General features: G+C 34.3%; 1 protein-coding gene across 1 annotated transcript in view; it reads left to right on the forward strand.

Moving 5' to 3' along the window:
• Window positions 1-24,048, forward strand: part of EXOC6B (exocyst complex component 6B) — a 688,324-nt gene that overhangs the window by 384,727 nt on the left and 279,549 nt on the right. Inside the window, exons 16-17 of the mRNA XM_007453376.1 lie at window positions 4,219-4,330; window positions 17,214-17,348. Of these exons, the coding sequence (XP_007453438.1) occupies window positions 4,219-4,330; window positions 17,214-17,348 (247 nt within the window). The remainder of the gene's footprint in view (window positions 1-4,218; window positions 4,331-17,213; window positions 17,349-24,048) is intronic.

Below are 24,048 nucleotides of genomic sequence, written 5' to 3' on the forward strand. Positions count from 1 at the left end.
TGTTAATTTTGATTAACTGTTTAAGATGTTGTCTGTTTTCTCCATATAGTTATAATTTTACCTTTTGTAATAAGTACTGTTGTGTTGAAATACGTTGAGACCATGTATTTATTTTGTTAGTTACCAGATGTCCTTCACTTCTTTCCCTCTTATAGTGTTCATTAGTGATTCTTGCCTGAAATCAGTTTTTTTCTCTGATAATCATTAATATATGATTTTAACTAATTTATTATTTTTTTATTCCTTTTATATGTATTACTTGGCATTCCATATTAAGGAGTCCTTCCCCATTATCTATCTATATAGCTAGCTAGCTACCTACCTACCTACCTATCCTTTCCTATTATCATATCAGATTCATGGATTCTTACTTCATTCAGTTGGGATATTCCTTTAATGACCTTATTCATTTTGATACTCAAATTGTCCCAGATGTAGCTAGTGTGAGCCACTTCAAGCTGGCTCCTGTGCCTTGTTGATATGTTCTTATCACTTTGGGGACATTTCCTAACTTAACCACTTTATTATTCATTTTTTCAAGGAGCTCAGTTCTTTTTAGTGCTGAATGGCATCTTGACAGTAAGATCTAGACATGTTCCTTGTATTTAAATGTGTGTCATTTTGAATCAACAAGTAGTTTGGTATTGGTTTTTTATTCATTCTGCCTAATTGGAATGTTTATTCCATTACATTAATCTATTTAATGATTTGTTTGGATTTAAGCCTTTCATCTTGCTGTTGTTTTTCTATTTGTTCCATTCATTTTTTTTTTTGCTCCTTTTTTTCCTTTTTTCCTTCCTGCTTCTCGATTAAGTTTTATTAGTATTATGATTTAGTTTCCGTATTGGCTTACTGGAGTACAACTTTTAGTTTTATTTATTATCTGTTTGTGTGTTTGCTCTGGGAATTACAGTGTGTATCCTTAACTTATCACAGTTACATGTAATTTAAGAACCTTACAGCAGCATAGTGTAATTTATCTTTTCACTTCCTTTTCTGATATTGTTGGCATATACTTATACACTTGTTTTTAAACACTAAAATATGTTATTGTTTGTGTTTGAACATTTGATAGTATTTTAAAATTCAAGAAAGAAAAGTAGTTCATTATATTTATCCTCATATTTGCTATTTCCAAGCCTTCTCCTTCTTTCTTACAGATTTGTGTTAGCCTTTGGTATCATTTTCCTTCAGTGTGAAGAATTTCTTCTAGCTATTCTTTTAGTGTATACCTGCTGGGTTTATATTTTCTTAGCTTTTGTTTGTGTAAAAATATTTTTTCATCTGTTTTCAAAAATATATTTTTTAAGATGTAGAATTCTAGGCTGACAGTCCTCCCTTTCCCCACACTTTAAAGATGTTATTCCTCTGTTTGCTTTCATTGTTTCTGAAGAGAAATAAGCCATTATTCTTATTGTTGTTCCTCTAACTGTATTGCCTTTCTTCTCTGGTTGCCTTTAAGGTTTCTTCTTTGTCTTTGCATTTTGCAATTTGGCTGTGATTTTCCTGTGTGAGGTTTTATTTGCATTAATTGTGTTGGGGTTTTGTTAAACTTCTGAGATCTGTGGGTTGAGATCTCTTATTAGGTTTGGAGATGATGTTGCCAATTTATCCTTAAATATGTCTCTTTTCTCATTTCTTCCTCTTCTGCAATTCCTAGCTACTTGATGTATCATTCAGATTTCATCATTACTTGAGTGAACTAAATGTGAGTCTCAGTTTTTATTAGCTGCAAATTACTTCTGATTTCAATTCTACAAATGCTATGGTAGAAGTCTTTTTGTCTTTAAGACTCTGAAATTCCAAAGCTTTTATCCAGGGGCTTATCTTTTATTTTAACAGGATTTGAGTTGGGCTGGGTTTCAGCTTTAGTTAGTTTTTACTCTCCTTTGGATTGAATTCGAGTAGAGCCTTGGGATCTAAATCCCTTTCAAAATTTGCAAGACTTCTCTGTGATTTCTAGCACTACCCCCACCATTTCTTATGGAACAGAATTCTTATAGGAGAGAGTTGTTGTGCAACTCTCTCCTATTATTTTTGTTTGGGGGCTCTTCCAAAATTCCAATCTGTAATAGCAGCCCACACTGTTAAGTGGTTGGATGATTTTTTTTTTGTCCCATCAAAGTCTCTCAGCACATGAGTATTTCACTCCCTCATCTATGTGTACCCAGATTAGGCAATTGGGCTTAGATATGAAAGTAGCTGCTACTCTTTGCTTATCTTGCAAGGGCTTTATCCCAGTATGCAATTTAATTCAGTTATACATTTTTTGTGTTCATTATACTTCATTAACATTAAAGGAATATACAGCTTTTAGCTTAGATCTAGCTTTCTTGTGCTTTTGAAGGTAGTGACAGTTTTTCTCGATCTTCTACATCATATCCAAGAATGGAACTTCTGCTAGATCTTCGTAAAGCATAATAGAAATAAGTAATAGGTAGAGATGCCAGGAGAGTGATTAATATCAGGGGCACCAGATTATTTTGGACACCTGTGTTAAATCACTTTTATAACAACCCGTACTTATTCATAACTCATATTACAATTGATATGATAAAATTATAAGTTTAACATATGAACGTAGGAACCATGACTATTTCTTTACCACTGTAATTTCAGTATTCCAGCAACACAATGCCCAGCACCTTATATTTTTTGGAATGGAGTTTTAAATTCAGTAATAGTTTTTGAAAGGGTAGCAATAGGCCAGAGGTTATTGTTCAGTTAAATATATCCTTACATGGACCCTGTAAAAATATTTTGAGGTATCTTTTTTTCTAACTGAATTTCCTAACTGAATTCCTTGCATTCTGTAGTCTTATTTATTTCTAATATTTTTGTCTTCCACAATGGCAGTTCAAATACAACATACGGCATGAAATCACAATGTAGCTAGCCTGTATATTTAGTATTTTAAGATTTTAAATTAAACTATACTAAGCCTCTGATTTTATTCTGTAGAAAAAAATCAATGAGATAAAATTTGTGACCATTGTTCACAAGCAATAAATTATTGAAAAAGAACTGCTCACAAATCTTTATTTACATTTATTTCTTGATAAAGAACTATCATTACAATACTAACTTTATTATTGAAGAAATATTTGTCTCAAAAGGGTATCTTTTATAGGAACCATCTTGGGTGATGCTTTCAGGGGCTTATGAAGGATGTATAGGTCTAGAATTTCATTTGTTGGTTTCAAGATTGTTGTTTTCTTTTTTAAACTTTGCATATAAAGATAGCTTTGGAATCATTTTTTTTACGTTTAGTTTCCTTTACTGAATAGAAAATGTCATTATCGATCATTTTTGGAATAGTAAGGGTTATAAAACATTTATGCAGAATTAAACTACTGGTTTAGTTTCAAGGTCAGTGGTTACCAGTGAGGAGAGGGGAGAGAGGAGGGGCAAGATAGAGGTAGAGGATTAAGAAGTACAAACTACTATGTATAAAACAAATAAGTTACAAGGATATATTATATAGTACAGGGAATATCGCCCATATTTTATAACTTTAAATGGAGTATAATCTTTAAATTTTTTGATTCATTATGTTGTACACCTGAAAGTTATAAAATCTTGTAAATCACTTTTTTAAAATTCCAAAAAAAGTAGCTATTGGCTTTTAACATTTATTTTTGAATGAGAGCTAAATAGACATTATATGAAAGATGATGACATAGTAGCAGAGATTTTTTTTTTTTTTTTTTAGGGACCTTTATCAGCTAATTGTGCAGAAAGTCTACAAAGAGATCAGGTTGAAAAATTATAAATATTAACTGCGAAGAAACTTGAATGTATGGGAGAAATAATGGTTTCAGAATGCAGAATCATGTTAGAGAACTCTGTCCTGAGATGCAGTATAGCATAGTGTTTAAATGCTATAGCCTTTAGAGTTACACTGCCTGTATTAAAATCCTTTTTTGCTATCTACTCACTGTGTGACCTTCAGCAAGTTACTTAACTTTACCTTCATTTCCTCATCTGTAAAGTAGAGATAATACTAAAAGTAATTCATATGGTTATTATGAAGGTTAAATGAATTTTGATACATTAAAATACTTGGAATCTAACTTCTGATATACAATAAATGTTATTTCCTGTTGCCATTATTATTATCATTATTATTATTATTACTATGAGTACCACTGGCACATTGTTTGTTTGCAAAATAATTTTCCTACCTGGTATGATTGACTCTTGACATTTCCTTTTCAGTTCAACTGAAGTTGATGACATGATTCGTAAATCTACAAACCTGTTGCTAACTAGGACTCTGAGCAGCTCTCTGCAGAATGTCATTAAAAGGAAGAATATTGGACTTACTGAGGTAAAGCTGCTCTTATTGGAGGCAGCCAAGGCAATTTGTGAACAGATGTCCTAAGCTCTGGGGCTTGTGTGTGAATTAATTGTAATTTTCTATGTGCTCTATCATGTTCTTTCTGATGGACTCACAGTGAAAGTGCAAAATAAATTCCTTGTGTTTTTCATTCAGTGCCTTGGAGAAATCCATTATTTTTTGGAAAAGTCACTTTTTTTCTCTCTCTCATTGTCTTCTCTAGTTTAACTGGTTCTCCTTTCTGAGGTTGTTGGGTTAAACTTGTATTATTTGCTATTAATTATATTAAAAAATTGTTAGTTGGAGAATAGAGTCAACATCAGTGTCATATTTAAAATAATGGCAGTTCAAATACAACATACAGCATGAAATCACATTTTGCCTACATAAGTCATTGATGCCAGGGATATTGGCATTCATAGTCACTGGTTAGCGTTAGATTTTGTTTTTGAGATACATCACATGTATGAGTGGTAAATTACTCTTTATTAGCATGTAAGTCTGGGGATTTGGGATTGAGAAAATGTGAGAGAAAGGCAGTCATTACATTTCTGTGGAAGCTTACACAATCTCACAAAGGGTGGAGGGTTATTGTACATAGGTTGAGAACAGTATCTTGGCAAACTGAAGATTTGATGCATTGGCTTAAGTCCTAAAACTTAGAAAGATGCGACATTTCCCTTCTCTTAGAAACCCAGGTTTGTATGGGAGCCTCAACCTCTCATTTTATGGAAATTAGAGTGCCAAGTGTGAGAGAGCTTGGAGGAATTTTCTTCACAGGTGAAGGGAAGGGCTGTTGGTCATCTGTTTTTAGAGGTGGTATAATTTCAAAGTCAGTTGGTCTAGGAAAAATTGACATTTTCAGATATACATTATCAGGAATGAAAGTAAGTGGTTAATGATACTGACCCATAGATGAGTACAGCTGGAAGACAGGTGAACATCTATTTCTGATTTTGGAATGATTGTTTCTTTTCCTGTGTTAAGATTTAAAAACACTGTTAAATACTGTATTATAATAAGGGACATTGGCAGTGATTGAATTCTACTTATAGCCAACTTTTTTTTTACAATTTAAAGTCACATTCGACATTATTTGGACAATCCCCTCATTTTGTAGAGCTTTGTTTCTCTTGCCTGGTATAGAAATATTAAGCATTGCCATTATGTGTCTGAGAATAGGCTAACTTCTTTTGTAATCAGGAATGCTACAGAAAAGCAAAGTTGGATTGAAAATTTGGAGGTCCTTATGCTTTTGTAGATTATTCTGTTCTCCTTTTCTGAATCCCCAGTAGGACAGAAAATTTATTTTGTGAACTACCTCTACATTAAAACTCTTGATATGTCTTCTTAGGCCATTTGATTTATCAATCTCTTAAAAGCCATTTTATTTAATTAATTTATTTTTATTGAAGTATAGTTGATTTACAATATTGTGTTAGTTTCAGGTGTACAAAAGTAAATCCATTTTAAACAAGTAGCAGAGCAGGAACTTGGTGTGATAGAAACAGCTTTGGACACAGAAGACTCTGGAATTTAGTTGTGACTATGCCATTGATTTACTGTAGCATCTTAATAGAAGACCTAACTCCTCAGTTCTTCAGTTTTCCTGACTCCATTGTCCATTTCAAAGGCACTGTACAGATCAAGTAACAATAGGAAGAAGCAGTAGGAGCTTATCAAGAAGTACTGTATCATAGTTCTTGACATAATTTCAATGAATGCTAATGTTATTCCTAAGTCATTGGATCTTTTTCGGCAAAAATACTTTTGTTATCAAAATCTTTACATATGAATGAAGGAACATCCACACAAGTTTATTTATTTTGGCTATGATGGTGGTGTGTACCTGTATAGACACATACAAAACCAGTGATTCTTTTCATCACCAACCAGTAAATCTTTGACTAACTCTATTATTCACCTTTTATGAAAGGGAGGACATTATATACTTCTTTATAGGTAACTAAAGTGATTTCACATCTGGAATCATCATCAGTAATAGGCAGTGTTTGTGGAACAATTTATATTCTTCAGTGTCCATTCACAGATAATCACCTTATTTATTACAATAACATTTGAAGCAGGCTGGGCATGTGTTATTATTTCCATTTTATAGAAGGTGTAATTAAAGTTCAAGGAGAATGCCCAAGCTAGCAAAATGATAGAAATGAGACCTAAGTTCAGGTTATTTTTTTCCCCAAACTTACTTACTTTTACTATAGTGTACTACTTTCCATATTGATTTAATTATTCTGTCATAACAAAGATAGAGATTTTTACAGGAGGTCCATAGTAACATCGAAATTATTCTCGTTAGAGGTGATTTTGTAACAGGGAGCAGATATCCACTCAAATGATACGAGTATTATAAGCACTCAAAACTCACAGAATCCTATTTCTGGTTACCAGATAAACAATTCTTTTAGTATTTAAAAGTTTGTATAAGCTAATGTCTTTCTGCCTGTCTTGATTTGAGGTTATATGGTATCTTATCTCTTATTTTTTCTGTCCATATGCTCTATTCCTTTATCTCTTTCTCTCTATATACTGGCTTTCATGCTTTTCTCATGGCTTCTTTACTTCCCCATGTTAAGCCAACTCTACATTACCTTTCAGTTCTACCACCTACTGTAACTTGAATGCCTTGTATTCTCAGACCCTAAGTGATGATCTCTAGTTCAGTCAGCAGACACAGCTGTTTTCCTAGGGCTGCTTCTTCCAAGTCTGTGAGAAGAAAGTCAGTCAAGAGTATATGTTCTAAAGCAGAATGCCCAGGTTCCAGTTCTGGTTCTCCCCTTAATAAATGTGTTCTTGGGCAGATTGCTTGGCTTTATGTGTAAAATGGGGACAATAGTAGCATGTATTTCATAGGATTGCTGTGAAGATTAAATGAACATGTAAAGTGCTTAGAATAGTGCCTGGTTCACTGCAAATACTCAGTGCATATTGCCTATTACTAAGAAAGAGATCTGGGCAGGTAAACAGTGGTTGTTAGGGCTAGTATAGAAATGGAGTTTTTCAAATAAGAGAAGTCAGAAGATTAGAACAAAATGTCCTGTTAATTAACTTTACAATATTTATTGAGTGCCTACTATGTGACAGGTACTGATCTAAGTCTTAAGAATAAATAAGTAAACAACAAGAATATCAACAAAAGAGATTCTTGCTTATATTCTAGTGGCAGAAAACAGGTAAATGGTACAGAAAATAAATAAGTAAATCATCTAGTGTGATAAAAGGTCGTGAATGCTATGGAGAAAGAGAAAGAACCTGGGTTAAGGAAATCAGGAGTCTGGTGGAGGTTCAAGGTTGGTCTTATTAAAAAGAGCAACATCTTGACAATAAGTTATTATTGAAGGGAAAAGAGCATTTTTGACAGAAGTTAGAACTAGAGCAAAGGTCTGAAGGTAGTTAAGTTATTGGCAAGTTTAGGGAATAATAAGGAAGCTGGGGTAGCTGGAATGGAGTGAGTAAGGGGAAGAGAAACAGTAGATTAGATCAGAGAGGTACCAGGGGTTCATGGTAGGCCATTATAAAGAGTTTGGCTTTTATTTTGTATGAAATGGGAGCCATGGCAGCATTTGATTAGTGGCATCATCTGACATATTCAAAAAGGATCACATTGACTATGGTATTGAGAATAAACTGTAGGGTATAAGCAGGAAGTTAGGAAGCTATGACAGTAATCCAGGAAGACTTGATGGAAACGTGGGTGATAGAGGTGGTGACAAGTGGTCCTATTTGGACTGCAGAGCCAGCATAGTTTCCTGATGGTTAAAAGTAAAGGAAGCAAGAAAGTGAGGAATTGAAGATAACCCCCCAATTTTTTTAATCTGATCAACTAGAAGGCTGCATATACCATGTGCTATGATGGCAAAAACTTCAATTAGAGCTAAATTTGGGGTGGAGGAAGATTGGGAATTTGGTTTTGGACATATTCAATTTGTAGTGTTTATTAGACAGGCAGTTTGAGATACTGAGTTAACAGTTGTATATATGAGTTTAGAGTTTGAGAAGGCAGTTCGGCTGGGAGATAAAAAGTTGGGAGCATAAAAATGATATTTATGGGCTTCCCTGGTGGCGCAGTGGTTGAGAGTCCGCCTGCCGGTGCAAGGGACACGGGTTTGTGCCCCAGTCCGGGAGGATCCCACATGCCGTGGAGCGGCTGGGCCCGTGAGCCATGGCCGCTGGGCCTGCGCATCCGGAGCCTGTGCTCTGCAACGGGAGAGGCCACAACAGTGAGAGGCCTGCATACCGGAAAAAAAAAAACTAAGATCGAAAAGTCTACAATTAATCAATGCTGGAGAGAGTGTGGAGAAAAAGGAACCTTCCTACACCGTTGGTGGGAATATAAATTGGTACAGCACTATGGAGAACAGTATGGAGGTTCCTTAAAAAACTAAAAATACAGCTACCATATGATCCTGCAATCCCACTCCTGGACACACATCCAGAGAAAACCATACTTTGAAAAGATACGTGCACCCCAGTGTTTATAGCAGCACTATTTACAATAGCCCAGACATGGAAGCAAACTAGATGTCCATCAAGAGATGAATGGATAAAGAAGATGTGGTATATTTATATAACAGAATATTACTCAGCCATAAAAAGAATGAAATAATGCCATTTGCAGCAACAAGGATGGACCTAGTGATTATCCTACTATGTGAAGGAATTCAGACAAAGGCAAATATCATATGATATCACTTATATGTGGAATCTAAAAAATGAATCAAATGAACTTACTTACAAAATAGAAACAGACTCACAGACTTAGAAACTTACGGTTACCAGAGGGGAAAGTTGAGGGGGAGGGATAAATTAGGAGATTGGGATTAATGTATACACACTACTATATATAGAATAGATAATCAACAAGGACCTGCTGTATAGCACAGGGAACTCTACTCAATACTCTGTAATAACCTATCAATATATGGGAAAAGAATCTGAAAAAATATATATAAATATGTATAACTTAATCACTTTGCTGTACACCTGAAACTAATACAACATTGTATATCAACTATAATTTTAAAAAAAAGATTTGAAGTAAGTTTTAAAATAAGATTTCTTTTTTTCTAAACCTTTGCTTTTTCACCAAACTAATTTAAAAATGATATCATGGAGAGAAAGGAAATAAACCACTAGTTTATTAATCTCAGAATATCAGAGAATTAGTTAAATTTGCAAGGTTTACAATGAATCAAAGGATACTCTGTTTCTTTGTGAAGAATGTGTTGATAGAAAGTCTTAAAATATAAATTAGATTTAAAAGAATTTATTTATTACAGATGATAGCAGTATACCTTCACTTAAGTCCCTACTCAAATGTTATTTCCTTAAGGAGCCCTTCTTGACCACCCTATCTCAAAATAGCTCAGATCTAACATCCCCATGTAACTCTTTATCCTCCCTTCTATTTCCAGTGCTTATTACCACCTGCCATTATACTATATGTTTATATGTGTATGTGTTTACTGTAATATCCATGAAGCCAGGGACTTTGTCTTGTGTAAAACTGTGGACAGCTCTATCCCAGTTCCATGGCACATAGGAGTTGTTAATTAATGAAAGAGAGAAGAAAGAAAAAAAAAGAAAATAGGTAGGTAGGTTCTTAGGGCAAAGTTAAAGAAATTTAGACGTCCTGGTAGTGATACCATATTGAATACTTATATTTTTATGATTATAATAATGCCCCAGAAGACCTGAATAAATGACCAATGATTTGTATTCACCCTTTGTTTTTATTATAGTCTGGATTGATGACCATATCTCCCACATACCATTTGTCTTCATCCCCAATTGTTAACAGCAGTGATATTGCTAATATTTTAAAACATTTTATACGTAAGTCTTTTCAAATATAAGCTCTGTACTAGACCTTTGAATTTGCAACCAGGAGTTCCAAGTATTTTAGCAGTTTATGTATTTGCCTTGGAGAGGGTATAAAATGAGTAGCTGACACATCTTTTTATACCCTTGATGGGGTAAAATGGAGATAAAATTCTTTGAAGTCTTATGGATAGCTTATTTTTGTGAATGAGAATCAAGGCTGTTATTTAGTTCTTCATCTTCCTGCAAATCACTATTTGAGAGGCATTGATGGTGTGGAGAGGAGTCATTTTCTTGGTTTGGATTAGTCTATTTGGAGCTTCAATGTACTAAATTCTCTGATTTGGGAAACAAGATAATATTGATCCTAATTACAAGTAGATGTGTATACCCCAGAAATAATTTATAATTGGGAATGGACACCTAAATTCGTGGAATTTAGGGCTTGGTTTTGAACTATTGAAGAAGATGAAGCCTTTTTTTTTCCTGTAGTTGGTCAAAAATATGAATATCTTCTGTGATCATGGTTCAGACTCTGCTGCGGTAATTGGAGCAGGGTTGGAAAAGAAGTGACTTCTACAGTCTAGTCTGTGCCTTCCTTATTAGATTCTCTCTGATACTGGGAAGGAAAGACAAAAAATTTCTGCTTCTTAATGGTTTTTAGCCTAAGTGACTTCTATCATTTAGCTGTAAGAGGTGTTTGTTTGCTTTATAGTGTTTTCTTTTCTTCTGGACAGGTTTCACAGAACTCCACTTTATATAAGATATAACCAATATCTTAATACGTTGTTAGTTCCATGTCCTTGAAACAATAAGAACAGTTTGGATGGCTACAGTGATATATTTTTGTAAGAGAGGGGGAAGTAGGGGCTAAAAATATTAAAGGAGCTCAAACTCTGATGGAAGTTGATACTTGAAATTACTTCATTTCACCCTTAAGTTCAAAATTACCCCCAAAGCATCTGGCTTCACATTTGTAAATGCCATTTTAAGGATTTTGGTTAGCTGTCATTCAGGAGTAGAGATCACTTAGACCTCATTAACAGACAATATTCCCTTTGAAAATGACATGGTATCTACTGTAATCCTAGAGTGTTTTAATAGTCTATTCTATGCTCAGCAATGAAACATTTCAAAAGTGACTGACAGCCAATTGATGTAATTCATGGTGATCTTTTGTGTTGACAGATCTTTAAAAAGTCATGGGAAATTACTACTGTACCCAGTGAAGCTGCCTCTTTATTTTTTTTTTTTAACTGCCAATATCCTGCAAAACACGACAATTTTCTCTTTGACTGCCACTGTTTTTTATTTCTATAACATGACACGATTCCTCCTTATTATTAGGATTTCTTTTGATAGATAGAATGTGTTCCCTATAGGTAATGCTCATATTAAAATAGAAAATTTTCAGTTCCCCAAATTAACTCTCTTACTTTTCTGGCTTCCCTATCATGACAACCTTGCCACTAGCCACCTTCCCACTCATGAAGAAGAGTGATTTAATGTAGACAATTTAAATTTTTAAATTTAAATATTAAAAATTTTGTCCTCCTCTGAAGGAGAAACATGTTGAAAGGAAGAAGGTGAGGAATTGCTTATTTTGGTGGGTGTTTTTTTTATCTCTAAAGTTAAAAAGCTGATGTTTTGGGTAGTTTTATAGGTGATGGAATTTGTGTCCAAAACTAGGTGATGGAATTTGTGTCCAAAACTCAAAGTCTCTAAATTCAAACTATTTTTTTAACATCTTTATTGGATTATAACTGCTTTACAATGTTGTGTTAGTTTCTGCTATAAAACAAAGTGAATCAGCTATGTGTATACATATATCCCCATATCCCCTCCCTCTTGCATCTCCCTCTCACCCTCCCTATCCCACCCTGCTAGGTGGTCACAAAGCACCCAGCTGATCTCCCTGTGCTATATAGCTGCATCCCAAGAGCTATCTATTTTACATTTGGTAGTGTATATATGTAAATACTACTCTCTCACTTTGTCCCAGCTTACCCTTCTCCCTCCCTGTGTCCTCAAGTCTGTTCTCTACATTTGCTACTTTATTCCCGTCCTGCCCCTAGGTTCATCAGAACCATTTTTTTAAAATTTTAGTGTCCATATATATGTGTTAGCATATATTTGTTTTTCTCTTCCTGACTTACTGCACTCTGAATGACACACTCTCGGTCCATCCACCTCACTACAAATAACTCAATATCGTTTCTTTTTATGGCTGAGTAATATTCCATTGTACATATCTCCACATCTTCTTTATCCATTTATCTGTCGACGGACACTTAAATTGCTTCCATGTCCTGGCTATTGTAAATAATGCTGCAATGAATATTGTGGTACATGACTCTTTTTGAATTATGGTTTTCTCAGGGATATGCCCAGGAGTGGGATTGGTTGGTCATATGGTAGTTCTACTTTTAGTTGTTTAAGGAACCTCCATACTGTTCTCCATAGTGTCTGTATCAATTTGTATTCCCACCAACAGTGCAAGAGGGTTCCCTTTTCTCCACACCCTCTCCAGCATTTATTGTTTGTAGATTTTTTGCTGATGGCTATTCTGACTGGTGTGAGGTGATACCTCATTGTAGTTTTGATTTGCATTTGTCTAATGATTAGTTATGTTGAGTATTCTTTCAGGTGTTTGTTGCCCATCTGTATATCTTCTTCAGAGAAATGTCTATTTAGGTCTTCTGCCCGTTTTTGGATTGGGTTGTTTGTTTTTTTGATATTGAGCTGCATGAGCTGCTTGTATATTTTGGAGATTAATCCTTTGTCAGTTGCTTTGTTTGCAAATATTTTCTCCCATTCTGAGGGTTGTCTTTTCGTCTTGTTTATGGTTTCCGTTGCTGTGCAAAAGGTTTTAAGTTTCATTAGGTCCCATTTGTTTATTTTTGTTTTTTATATCCATTTCTCTAGGAGGTGCGCCTAAAAAGACCTTGCTGTGATTTATGTCAAAGAGTGTTCTTCTTATGTTTTCCTCTAAGAGTTTTGTAGTGTCTGGCCTTACATTTGGGTCTTTAATCCATTTTGAGTTTATTTTTGAGTATGGAGTTAGGAAGTGTTCTAATTTCATTTTTTTACATGTAGCTGTCAGGTTTTCCCAGCACCACTTCCTGAAGAGGCTGTATTTTCTCTGTTGTATCTTCTTGCCTCCTTTATCAAATATAAGGTGACCATATGTGCGTGGGGTTATCTCTGGGCTTTCTATCCTGTTACATTGATCTATATTTCTGTTTTTGTGCCAGTACCATACTGTCTTGATTACTGTAGCTTTGTAGTGTAGTCTGAACTCAGGGAGCCTGATTCCTTCCGCTCCGTTTTTCTTTCTCAAAATTGCTTTGGCTATTCGGGGTCTTTTGTGTTTCCATACAAATTGTGAAATTTTTTGTTCTAGTTCTGTGAAAAATGCCATTGGTAGTTTGACAGGGATTGCACTGAATCTGTAGATTGCTTTGGGTAGTAGAGTCATTTTCACAATGTTGATTCTTCCAATCCAAGAACATGGTATATCTCTTCATCTGTTTGTATCATCTTTAATTTCTTTCATCAGTGTCTTACATTTTTCTGCATGCAGGTCTTTTGTTTCCTTATGTAGGTTTATTCCTAGGTGTTTTATTCTTTTTGTTGAAGTGGTTAATGGCAGTGTTTCCTTAATTTCTGTTTCAGATTTTTCATCATTGGTGTATAGGAAAGCAAGAGGTTTCTGTGCATTAATTTTATATCCTGCTACTCTACCAAATTCATTGATTAGCTCTAGTGGTCTTCTGGTTGCATCTTTAGGATTCTCTGTGCATAGTACCATGTCATCTGCAAACAGTGATGTTTTACTTCTTTCCTGAATTAGATTCCCTTTATTTCTTTTTATTCTCTGATTGCTGTGGCTAAAACTTCCAAACTATGTTGAATAATAGTGGTGAGAGTGGGCAACCTTGTTTTGTTCCTGTTCTTAGAGGAAATGCTTTCAGTTTTTCACCATTCAGAACGATGCTGGCTGTGGGTTTGTCATATATGGTCTTTATTATGTTGAGGTAGGTTCCCTCTATGCCACTCTCTAGAGAGTTTTTTATTATAAATGGGTGTTGAATTTTGTCAAAAGCTTTTTCTGCATCTATTGAGATGATCATATGGTTTTTCTCCTTCAGTTTGTTAATGTGTTTTATCACATTGATTAATTTGCATATATTGAAGAATCCTTGCATTCCTGGGATAAACCCCACTTGATCATGGTGTAGGATCCTTTTAATGTGGTGTTGGATTCTGTTTGCTAGTATTTTGTTGAGGATTTTTGCATGTATGTTCATCATTGATATTGGCCTGCAATTTTCTTTTTTTGTGACATCTTTGTCTGGTTTTGGTATCAGGGTGATGGTGGCTCTGTAGAATGAGTTTTGGCGTGTTCCTCCCTCTGCTCTATTTTGGAAGAATTTGAGAAGTATAGGTGTTAGCTCTTCTCTAAATGTTTGGTAGAATTCGCCTGTGAAGCCATCTGGTCCTGGGCTTTTGTTTGTTGGAAGATTTTTCATCACAGTTTCAATTTCAGTGCTTATCATTGGTCTGTTTATATTTTCTATTTCTTGTTCAGTCTTGGAATTTGTGCTTTTCTAAGAATTTGTCCATTTCTTCCAGATTGTCCATTTTATTAGCTTATAGTTGCTTGTAGTAATCTCTCATTATCCTTTGTATTTCTGCAGTGTCAGTTATTACTTCTCCTTTTTCATTTCTAATTCTGTTGATTTGAGCCTTCTCCCTTTTTTTCTTGATGAGGCTGGCTAATGGTTTATCAATTTTGTTTATCTTCTCAAAGAACCAGCTTTTAGTTTTATTGATCTTTGCTGTTGTTTCCTTCATTTCTTTTTACTTCATTTCTGATCTGACCTTTATGATTTCTTTCCTTCTTCTAACTTTTGGAGTTTTTTTGTTCTTCTTACTGTAGTTGCTTTAGGTGTAAGGTTAGCTTGTTTATTTGTGATGTTTCTTGTTTTTGTGGTAGGATTGTATTGCTATAAATTTCCCTCTTAGAACTGCTTTTGCTGCATCCCATAGGTTTTGGGTCGTCGTATTTTCATTGTCATTTGTTTCTAGGTATTTTTTTGATTTCCTCTTTTATTTCTTCAGTGATCTCTTGGTTATTAAATACTGTATTCTTTAGCCTCCATGTGTTTGTATTCTTTACATATTTTTTCCTGTAATTGATATCCAGTCTCATAGTGCTGTGGTCGCAAAAGATACCTGATATGATTTCAATTTTCTTAACTTTACCAAGGCTTGATATGTGACCCAAGATATGATCTATCCTGGAGAATGTTCCATGAGCACTTGAGAAAAAAGTGTATTCTGTTGTTTTTGGATGGAATGTCATATAAGTATCAATTAAGTCCAACTTGTTTAATGTTATTTAAAGCTTGTGTTTCCTTATTTATTTTCATTTTGGATGATCTGTCCATTGATGACAGTGAGGTGTTAAAGCCCCCTGCTATTACTGTGTTACTGTTGATTTCCCATTTATGGCTGTTAGCATTTGCCTTATGTATTGAGGTGCTCCTATGCTGGGTTCATTAATATTTACAATTGTTATATCTTCTTCTTGTATTGATACCTTGATCATTTTGTAGTGTACTTCTTTGTCTCTTGTTATAGTATTTATTTTAAAGTCTATATTGTTTGATATGAGAATTGCTACTCCAGCTTTTTTTGATTTCCATTTGCATGGAATATCTTTTTCCACCCCTTCCCTTTCAGTCTGTATGTGTCCCTTGGTCTGAAGTGGGTCTCTTTTAGGCAGCATATGTATAGGTTTTGTTTTTGTATCCATTCAGCCAGTCTGTGTCTTTTGGTTGGAGCATTTAATCCATTTACATTTAAGGTAATTATCGATACGTATGTTCCTATTACCATTTTCTTAGTTGTTTGGGGTTTGTTTTTGTAGGTCTTTTCCTTCTCTTTTGTTTCCTGCCTAGAGAAGTTCCTTTAGCATTTGTTGTAAAGCTGGTTCGGTGGTGCTGAATTCTCTTAACTTTTGCTTGTCTGTGCAGGGTTTAATTTCTCCGTTGAATCTGAATGAGGTCCATAACTTGAAGGTTGATTACTTGGATTTGAATCCCAGTTTTAATGCTACATGATCTAGAGTAAATCAGTTCATTTTTTTCTTTTTTCTCTTATAGTAGAATGGAAGTAATAATTATGCCCACTTAACTTACTTCTTCTGGTTGCTGGGAGGATTATCTAAGAAAATGAATTGTGCAGTGCTTTACAGACTTTAATTCTATACCGACAGTAGTATTCTTCCTTATCCTCCTCTCAAAGTAATTTATAGATGAGTTTTTATCTTACCAGTACTGCCTTGTTTAAGGATCTACTCTGTAAGAAAAGGAAAATAGTATTAACTAAATAATATTTAATTTTCATAATAAGTCTGTGATTTAGAAATTATTATTAACATTTTATGGTTAAAGAAAGAGGCTTAGAGAAGTTAAGTAACTTTCTCAATATCAATAATTTTATAAGTAGTTGCTCCCTGGTTTCTCTGAGTTCAGTGCTCATGTTTTTTTCTTTCACAAACTAATGTAGTTTGTTAATATACTGCAACCTGTTCCAACATTCCTGTGTTGATCATGCCTAATTTTGAAACTTCTTGACATTTCAGTCATTCTTGTTCTTTTAATTGGAGTTCATTTATTTCATGCATTTGGCAATTATTTATTGCCAGGTACTGTGCTAAACACTATCAGTTTTTGGTCTTAGTTTAGTCTTTATTTTGAACAGAAGAAAACAAGTTTAAAATAGTGACACTTGCTCCTATTGTCCCCCCTATATTAGGGGGAAATACAGGTTGCTTTGGGAAGTCAGGGAAGTCTTCACAGAGGAAGTGATTCCTAAGCCTGTGCTCTAACATTAACTTTTTATAGAATACAGATGGCCTCTGCCATTATGTCTTTTGTTTTTCTTGTACCATCAGATTCATACTGAGCCACTCATCGTAGGGTGAATAGTCAAATTACTGTTACATATTCTTGTTATTTTCCAGCTTGTCCAGATTATTATCAATACAACACACTTGGAGAAATCCTGTAAGTACTTGGAAGAATTCATCACCAATATCACTAATGTGCTTCCAGAGACAGTCCACACCACCAAACTGTATGGCACTACGACTTTTAAGGTGAGAAAGCCCTACATTACTGTAGAAGTGCTTCTGGTGTGCTGCGGCATTCTACCTAACATGACTTTGTTTCTCCCATAAGTCATACATGGTCTTCAGAATAAGTCCTTATGATTTCCTTAGAAAAACAAATATCAATGCCAATTTTGGGGTGTTTAAACTAAAAACGGTCTACAGCTGTGTCCACTAAATCTTCCTTATATTTCGTTCATGAAAATGACTATTTCCTCAGTTGACCACCTGACAATCAAGTATTTTTAAATATGGTCTAGAAAAGAGTGGTTGCAGCTGAAATCAACAGCAATTTAAAAATTTTAATTTAGTTATCCTTTCTTTTCTGTGTCCTGGGTCCAGTTTTTTTTTCTTTTAACTTTACATTTTAGTGAGGAATTTCTGTCCCTTGCTGTTGTAGTTAGCAATTTTATAATCATCTTACAAGGCCACAGGACTAGTTTTGATGCAGTGTTGGATTAAATGGAAAAAATGACACTCTTATAGAGCAAAAGAAGACTTGATGGTAGATGAGTTTCTGGAGAGTAAATAGCCTTAGGAAACTCATTTATATTGCCATGTGAGCTTTAAATAAATATTAAGTAGAAAGAGTAACAGGGCAATATCTTAAACTAAAATGGTGGATTCTGACATAATGGCCAACATGTATGCTTTGGGAGTTTGTTATTGTTTGATTATTTTACTTCTGAAACAAATCTATGTCACCCTTTTGAAATCTAGAAGTTGTTAATTAGATATGAAGCGGTAGAGTTGAAATCATGATTTATGTTTATGGTATCTCCTTTTTTCGATCATTTTGTTCTCTTTGCCTGTTTATTGGTACCTTCCCTTGAGAATGGATTTAACAGAAGAAATCCAATTTGATTCATATTGCTTATTATATTTTAAGACATATAAAAATTTTTGGTATGATCTGCTCTTTTTTCTGTTCCAAGAAAAAAAATATGAAAGATCCTGACCAGTGCAATCTTGAGAGAGAAGAACAAAGCTAGAAGCATCACACTTCCTGATTTCAAATTATATTATAAAGCTATAGTAATCAAAACGGTATGGTATTGGCATACAGGCAGATACATAGGTCAGTGGAACAGATTGGAAGACCCAGTATTAAATCCATGCATATATTGTTAATTAATTTATGACAAAGGGGCCAAGAATATACAATGAGGACAGGATAGTCTTTTCAATAAAAGCAAGTCAAAACTGCAGTGAGATAATACCTGAGATAAACACATGTTAGAATAGCTATCATCAAAAATACAAGAGATAACATATACTGGCAAGGATGTGGAGAAAAGGGAACCTTGTACACTGTTGGTGGGAATGTAAGCTGGTACAGCCACTATGGAAAACAGTATGGAGCTTCTTCAAGAAATTAAAAATAGAACTACTGTGTGATCTGGCATTTCTGCTTCTGAGTGTGTATTAAAAGGAATTGAAATCATTATCTTGAAGAGTTATGTATACTTCCATGTTCACTGCAGAATTAATCATAATAGCCAAGATATGGAAACAACCTAAGTGTCCCTCAACAGATAAATGGATAAAGAAAATGTTATATACATATTCTCCATATATGTATCCATATATATGTGTGTATGTGTGTATATAGATGTATATATGAATATTATTCAGTCATATAAAATGAGGAAATCCTGCTATTTGAATCTTAAAAAAATTCAAACTCATAGAAACAGAGAGTAGAAAACTGGTTGCCAGGTACTGGGAGAGTGGATTTGGCAATAGAGAGAAGTTGGTAAAATGGGTACAGACTTTCAGCTATAAGAGGAATAAGGTCTGAGGATCTAATGTAAAACATGGTTTCTATAGTTGATAATACTGTATTGTATAATATTTGCTAAGAGGATAGAACTTAAATGTTCTTACTAAAAAAAAAAAGATAAATATGTCAGGTGATGAATGTGTTAAATAACTAGATGACAGAAAAGAAATCCTTTCACAATATATTTGTATATCAAATAACCACAATATGTATTTTAAATGTCTTATAATTTTTTTTCAATTGTACTTCAGTGAAGCTGAAAAAATGGAAAAAGTGAGATGTGTAAGAAGATATTCTTTATCTATGTTCATGATTAGATTAGCTGCTAGATGAGTTACACATTAATGATGTGACCATGGGTTGTTTAAAACTCCCTATAAAATTACTTACAACAGAATTAATTATGCATGATATTATGTTGGTATCTTTACTTGTAAACTTTTCAATGATGTCTCCTTGTAGTAATACTGATACAGTTTTACTGAGGAAAAGACTTATTTCATAAAAGGCCCCAATTATTAGTATCAAAATATGACAAGAGCTTTAAGAATTTCAGGATGACCTTCCTTAGATAGTTTAAAGGAATTATAAGTACTCTTAATATTAGCATTATTATGGAACATGGGTAATAATTTTATCAAAAATATTTCTACATGATTTCTACATGTGGAAGCCAAAATTTCTCTAGGCAAGAAAATGAGGGTGACGCTTATAGTTAAGTGTTCAATAGAAAATAGGAGTTAGAGAGTTAGAATGTGATGTTCATTTATACTTGTTTATCCTATGGGGAATATGTAATATGTACTGCTATTCTTCCCCTAATCCATCTCAATTTTCTTATTTCAAGGGCTTTTCAAATTATGGTCAGAAATCCTCCCAAAGGGTGGCTTGTGTATTTTGTTGTTCCAGCATTAAAATTGCTGAGGGAAAATTAAAGGTAGACAGGAAGCCATAGAGGTTGAGCAACCAGTTAAATACTTAGTAAAGGAGAAGTTCTGGAGATCACTAAAGGTCATGTTGACAGTGCTTATTGGAAACACTGATTGCTTAAAACACATTGAAAGTTTATTTTTACCAGGACTGTTTCAGACCAACTAACCCAGAACTCAGTATAAACATGGCAATTATAACAGCTACATATTGTGTATTTTCCTAAGCTACTGTTTCCAGAAAACTTTCACTTGCAGATGGAAACCTTAATGCTGAAAAAGGGGCAAAAACAATCAGAAGGTCTTCAAGGTATTTTCTTGCAGAATTCCTTCTTGTTTCTACCACATGTGACCTAATCAAGCTGGTATCCTTAGCTTTCCTTGTTTATAAGAATTCCCTCACTTACAAAATAGAATGAAGGTATTTATTAATTTACCCCATCACAAATATTGCTTGTGTACCTACTATAAAATATGGACGAGAAAATACTTAGTCCTTGGATTTAGAGTCTGTAATCTACGGGGAAGACAGACACTGTAAGTTCTATAAAGAACTGTTCAAAAAATGCTGGAATATTAAATCTCTCACTGATTCTCCAAGTTTTTATAAAGCATCTGCTACATACCAGGCAATAAACCAGTCTCCTGACTTTACACAGCATATATTCTACTGAGGGTGATAGATGATACACAAACAAAAAATTTAATATAATGTGAGGTAGTGGTAAGAGCTAGGAAGAAAAATAAATGACCTGAATGAAATAAGAAATTGAATCACTTGGATTTCTGATAGATAAGCAGTCCAGTCAGAGGTAACAATATGGTAGAAGGTATTGGTGTATTCAAGGTGATCAGTATGCAAGGGGGTCAGTCTGGCTGTGAAGTATTTATCATTGGTAAGGGTGGTAAGAGACAAGATCGTCAGGAGGCATATGATTTCTGGACTTGCAGGCCCCAGTAAATACTTTCTATTTTATTTTGGAATGAAATATGAGGTCATTAGAAGATTGGAAATGGTGGTGATAACCTGATTTATGATGGGTAACCCTAGTTGCTATGTGGAAAATATACTATAGGTCAGTAAGAGTGGACGAAGAGAATCCAATTTGAAGGTCATTGCAGTAGTCTAGGTAAGAGATAATGGTCACTTGGACTATAGTGGTAGGGTTGGAAGTGGTAAGAAATATTTTTGAAGATAGAGATGTCAAGTTTTATTGCTAGATTAGGTATGAGATTATAAGAGAAAGAATGGAGTCAAGGATAATTGCAAGATACTTAAACTAAGCAAACTGGATTAACTAAGATGGGGAACAGCGAGAAAATAACAGTTTTGGGGAGTGGCAGTAGAATCAAGATTTCCATTTTTCACATATAAAGCTTGAGGTATTTATTAGTCTTTTATATCATAGAGATTAAATTGACAGGATAAAGTCATAGCTGGACATAAAAATTTAGAATTCATAAGTGTAAAGATGGTATTTTATGCCATGGAGCTGGCTTTCTTCTGGGAATTTAATATAGATAGAGAAAAGGTGTGAGGATTGAGCTCCAAGGGAAATCAACATTGACAGGTCTAGAAGAAGAGGTGAGTGGTACTTATCTCAGCTGTGAGACCTTCAGGGAAGACTTACCAGAAAAGGCCCAGTAGGAGGTGTCCAGCAGGATTATCTTGGGACCAGCAGGAGGTGTCCAGGTGGAGAAAGGATGAGGAGGGAGTAAGGGACAATTTTAGGTGAGGCAACTTCATGTAAAAAGATGAAATAATGAAATAAAATCATACTTCTTTGGTGTAGAATAAGGGTAGCAATGACACAGAGAAGTAGGTAAATATCAATTGTGAAGCACTTTGTTTTATAATGATAGATAATTTGGACTTTATCCTACTAAAGTCTTTGAGAGACGTCAAGCAAGGGTGTGTTGCAATTTTAAAAATAATCATTTACTTTGCCTAATTAGAAGGAAGGAAGGAATGAAAAAAGGATGGAATGCAGGAAAGGAATGAGACAAGAAAATGAAAGGAAGGAATAAATAAATCACAATTACTTGAAATTCATAATCAGAGGAAATGAAATACCGAGAATACTTTGTATAACTCTGTACTAATAAATTTGATGATTTATAGGAAAATATGTGATTAAAAAAGTGATTTAAGAAGATAGAGGACTTCCCTGGTGGTGCAGTGGATAAAACTCGGCAGTCCCAATGCAGGGGGCCCACGTTCAATCCCTGGTCAGGGAACTAGATCCCAGGTGCATGCCAGAACTAAGGGTTTGCATGCCACAACTAAGGAGGCTGTGTGCTGCAACTAAGGAGCCAGTGAGCCACAACTAAGGAGCCCACATGCTGCAACTAAGACCCAGTGCAACCAACTAAATAAATAAATATTAAAAAAAGAAAAGAAGATAAAGAAAATTGACATAACTATGAAAAAAATGAAAAAGTTGTTAAAGACTTCTTAAAACTAGGGAAGATTCACATGATTTTACCGGTGAATTCATTCAGGCTTTCATGAAACAGATAATTTCTGTATAATTTAAACTACTACATACCATAGAGAAAAATGGAAAATATTTCAGTTAATTTTTGTGAAGTCAACATAACAATGATTCAAAACTTAAAAAAAAAAAAAACGTTCTGAAGACCCTAGGGGCTGGACAGGAATAAAGACGCAGATGTAGAGAATGGACTTGAGGACATGGGGAGGGGGAAGGGTAAGCTGGGATGAAGTGAGAGAGTGGCACGGATATATGTACACTACCAAATGTAAAATAGATAGCTAGTGGGAAGCAGCCACATAGCACAGGGAGATCAGCTCAGACCTTTGTGTCCACCTAGAGGGGTGGTATAGGGAGGGTGGGAGGGAGATGCAAGAGGGAGGAGATGTGGGGATATATGTATATGTACAGCTGATTCACTTTGTTGTAAAGCAGAAACTAACACACCATTGTAAAGCAATTATACTCCAATAAAGATATTTAAAAAAAGATAATAGCAATTGATAAAATAAATATTAGAGCAACAGAAAAAGAGAGATTTGGTCATAAAATGAGGTTAGCTAATATTTAATAAGCTCATGGTTCCCTCAGGTGTGCCAGGCTCTTTATGAAAGTTATTAGATTTAATAAAGGTGTTAAAACCATGGAAAAAAATATAGTAGCTGAAATTAAGATTAAAAAGAAAACTAGAGAAACCATAAAATCCCTGAACAATTAAAGACAAATATTGATGTAAAAATCATAAATAATAAAATATCAAACAACATCCAGAAGTGCATAGAAAGCAGGGATAAAGTAATGTTAAGAATGCAAGGATGATTAGTATTATTAGAAAGTTGTTTAAAATTATTCACTACTGTAATAGATCAGGTGAGAAAAAATGCATGAGTATTTAAAAAGATACTAAAAAGGTATTTTAGGTAAGGCCACATCTCTTCCTGATAAAATCTCTTAGTGAACCCCTCTATCAGTAATTGACAGATCAAGGAGGCAGAAAATTAGTAAGGATATTGTTGAACTGAATGGTGCTATCAATCAGCTAGATCAAATTGACATTTATAGAATACTTCATCTAACAACAGCATAATACATATTCTTCTCAAGCTCATAAGAACATTCACCAAGACAGACCATGTTTTGGGTATTAAAGCACATCTTAAAAAATTTTAAAGAATAAAAATCATGTAAAGCTTGCTCTCAGACCAAATGGAATTAAACCCTGGAAATAAATAACAGAAAGATAGCTAGAAAATCCCCAAATATTTGGAGATTAACCAGCACACTTCAGAAAAACACTTGGGTCAAAGAAAAAGTTCCAAGAGAAATTAAACAGTCCTAAATTAAAATAAAGTATAACTTACTAAAATTTGTGGGATCAGTGAAAGAACTACTTATAGGGAAATTTATAGCATTAATTGCATAAATTCCAAAAGAAGAAATTTCACAATCAGTAATCTAAGCTTCTACCTTAGGAAACTAGG

This window comes from Lipotes vexillifer, unplaced genomic scaffold (genome assembly GCF_000442215.2).
Source record: "Lipotes vexillifer unplaced genomic scaffold, Lipotes_vexillifer_v1.1 scaffold253, whole genome shotgun sequence".
NCBI classification, from domain to species: domain Eukaryota; kingdom Metazoa; phylum Chordata; class Mammalia; order Artiodactyla; family Lipotidae; genus Lipotes; species Lipotes vexillifer.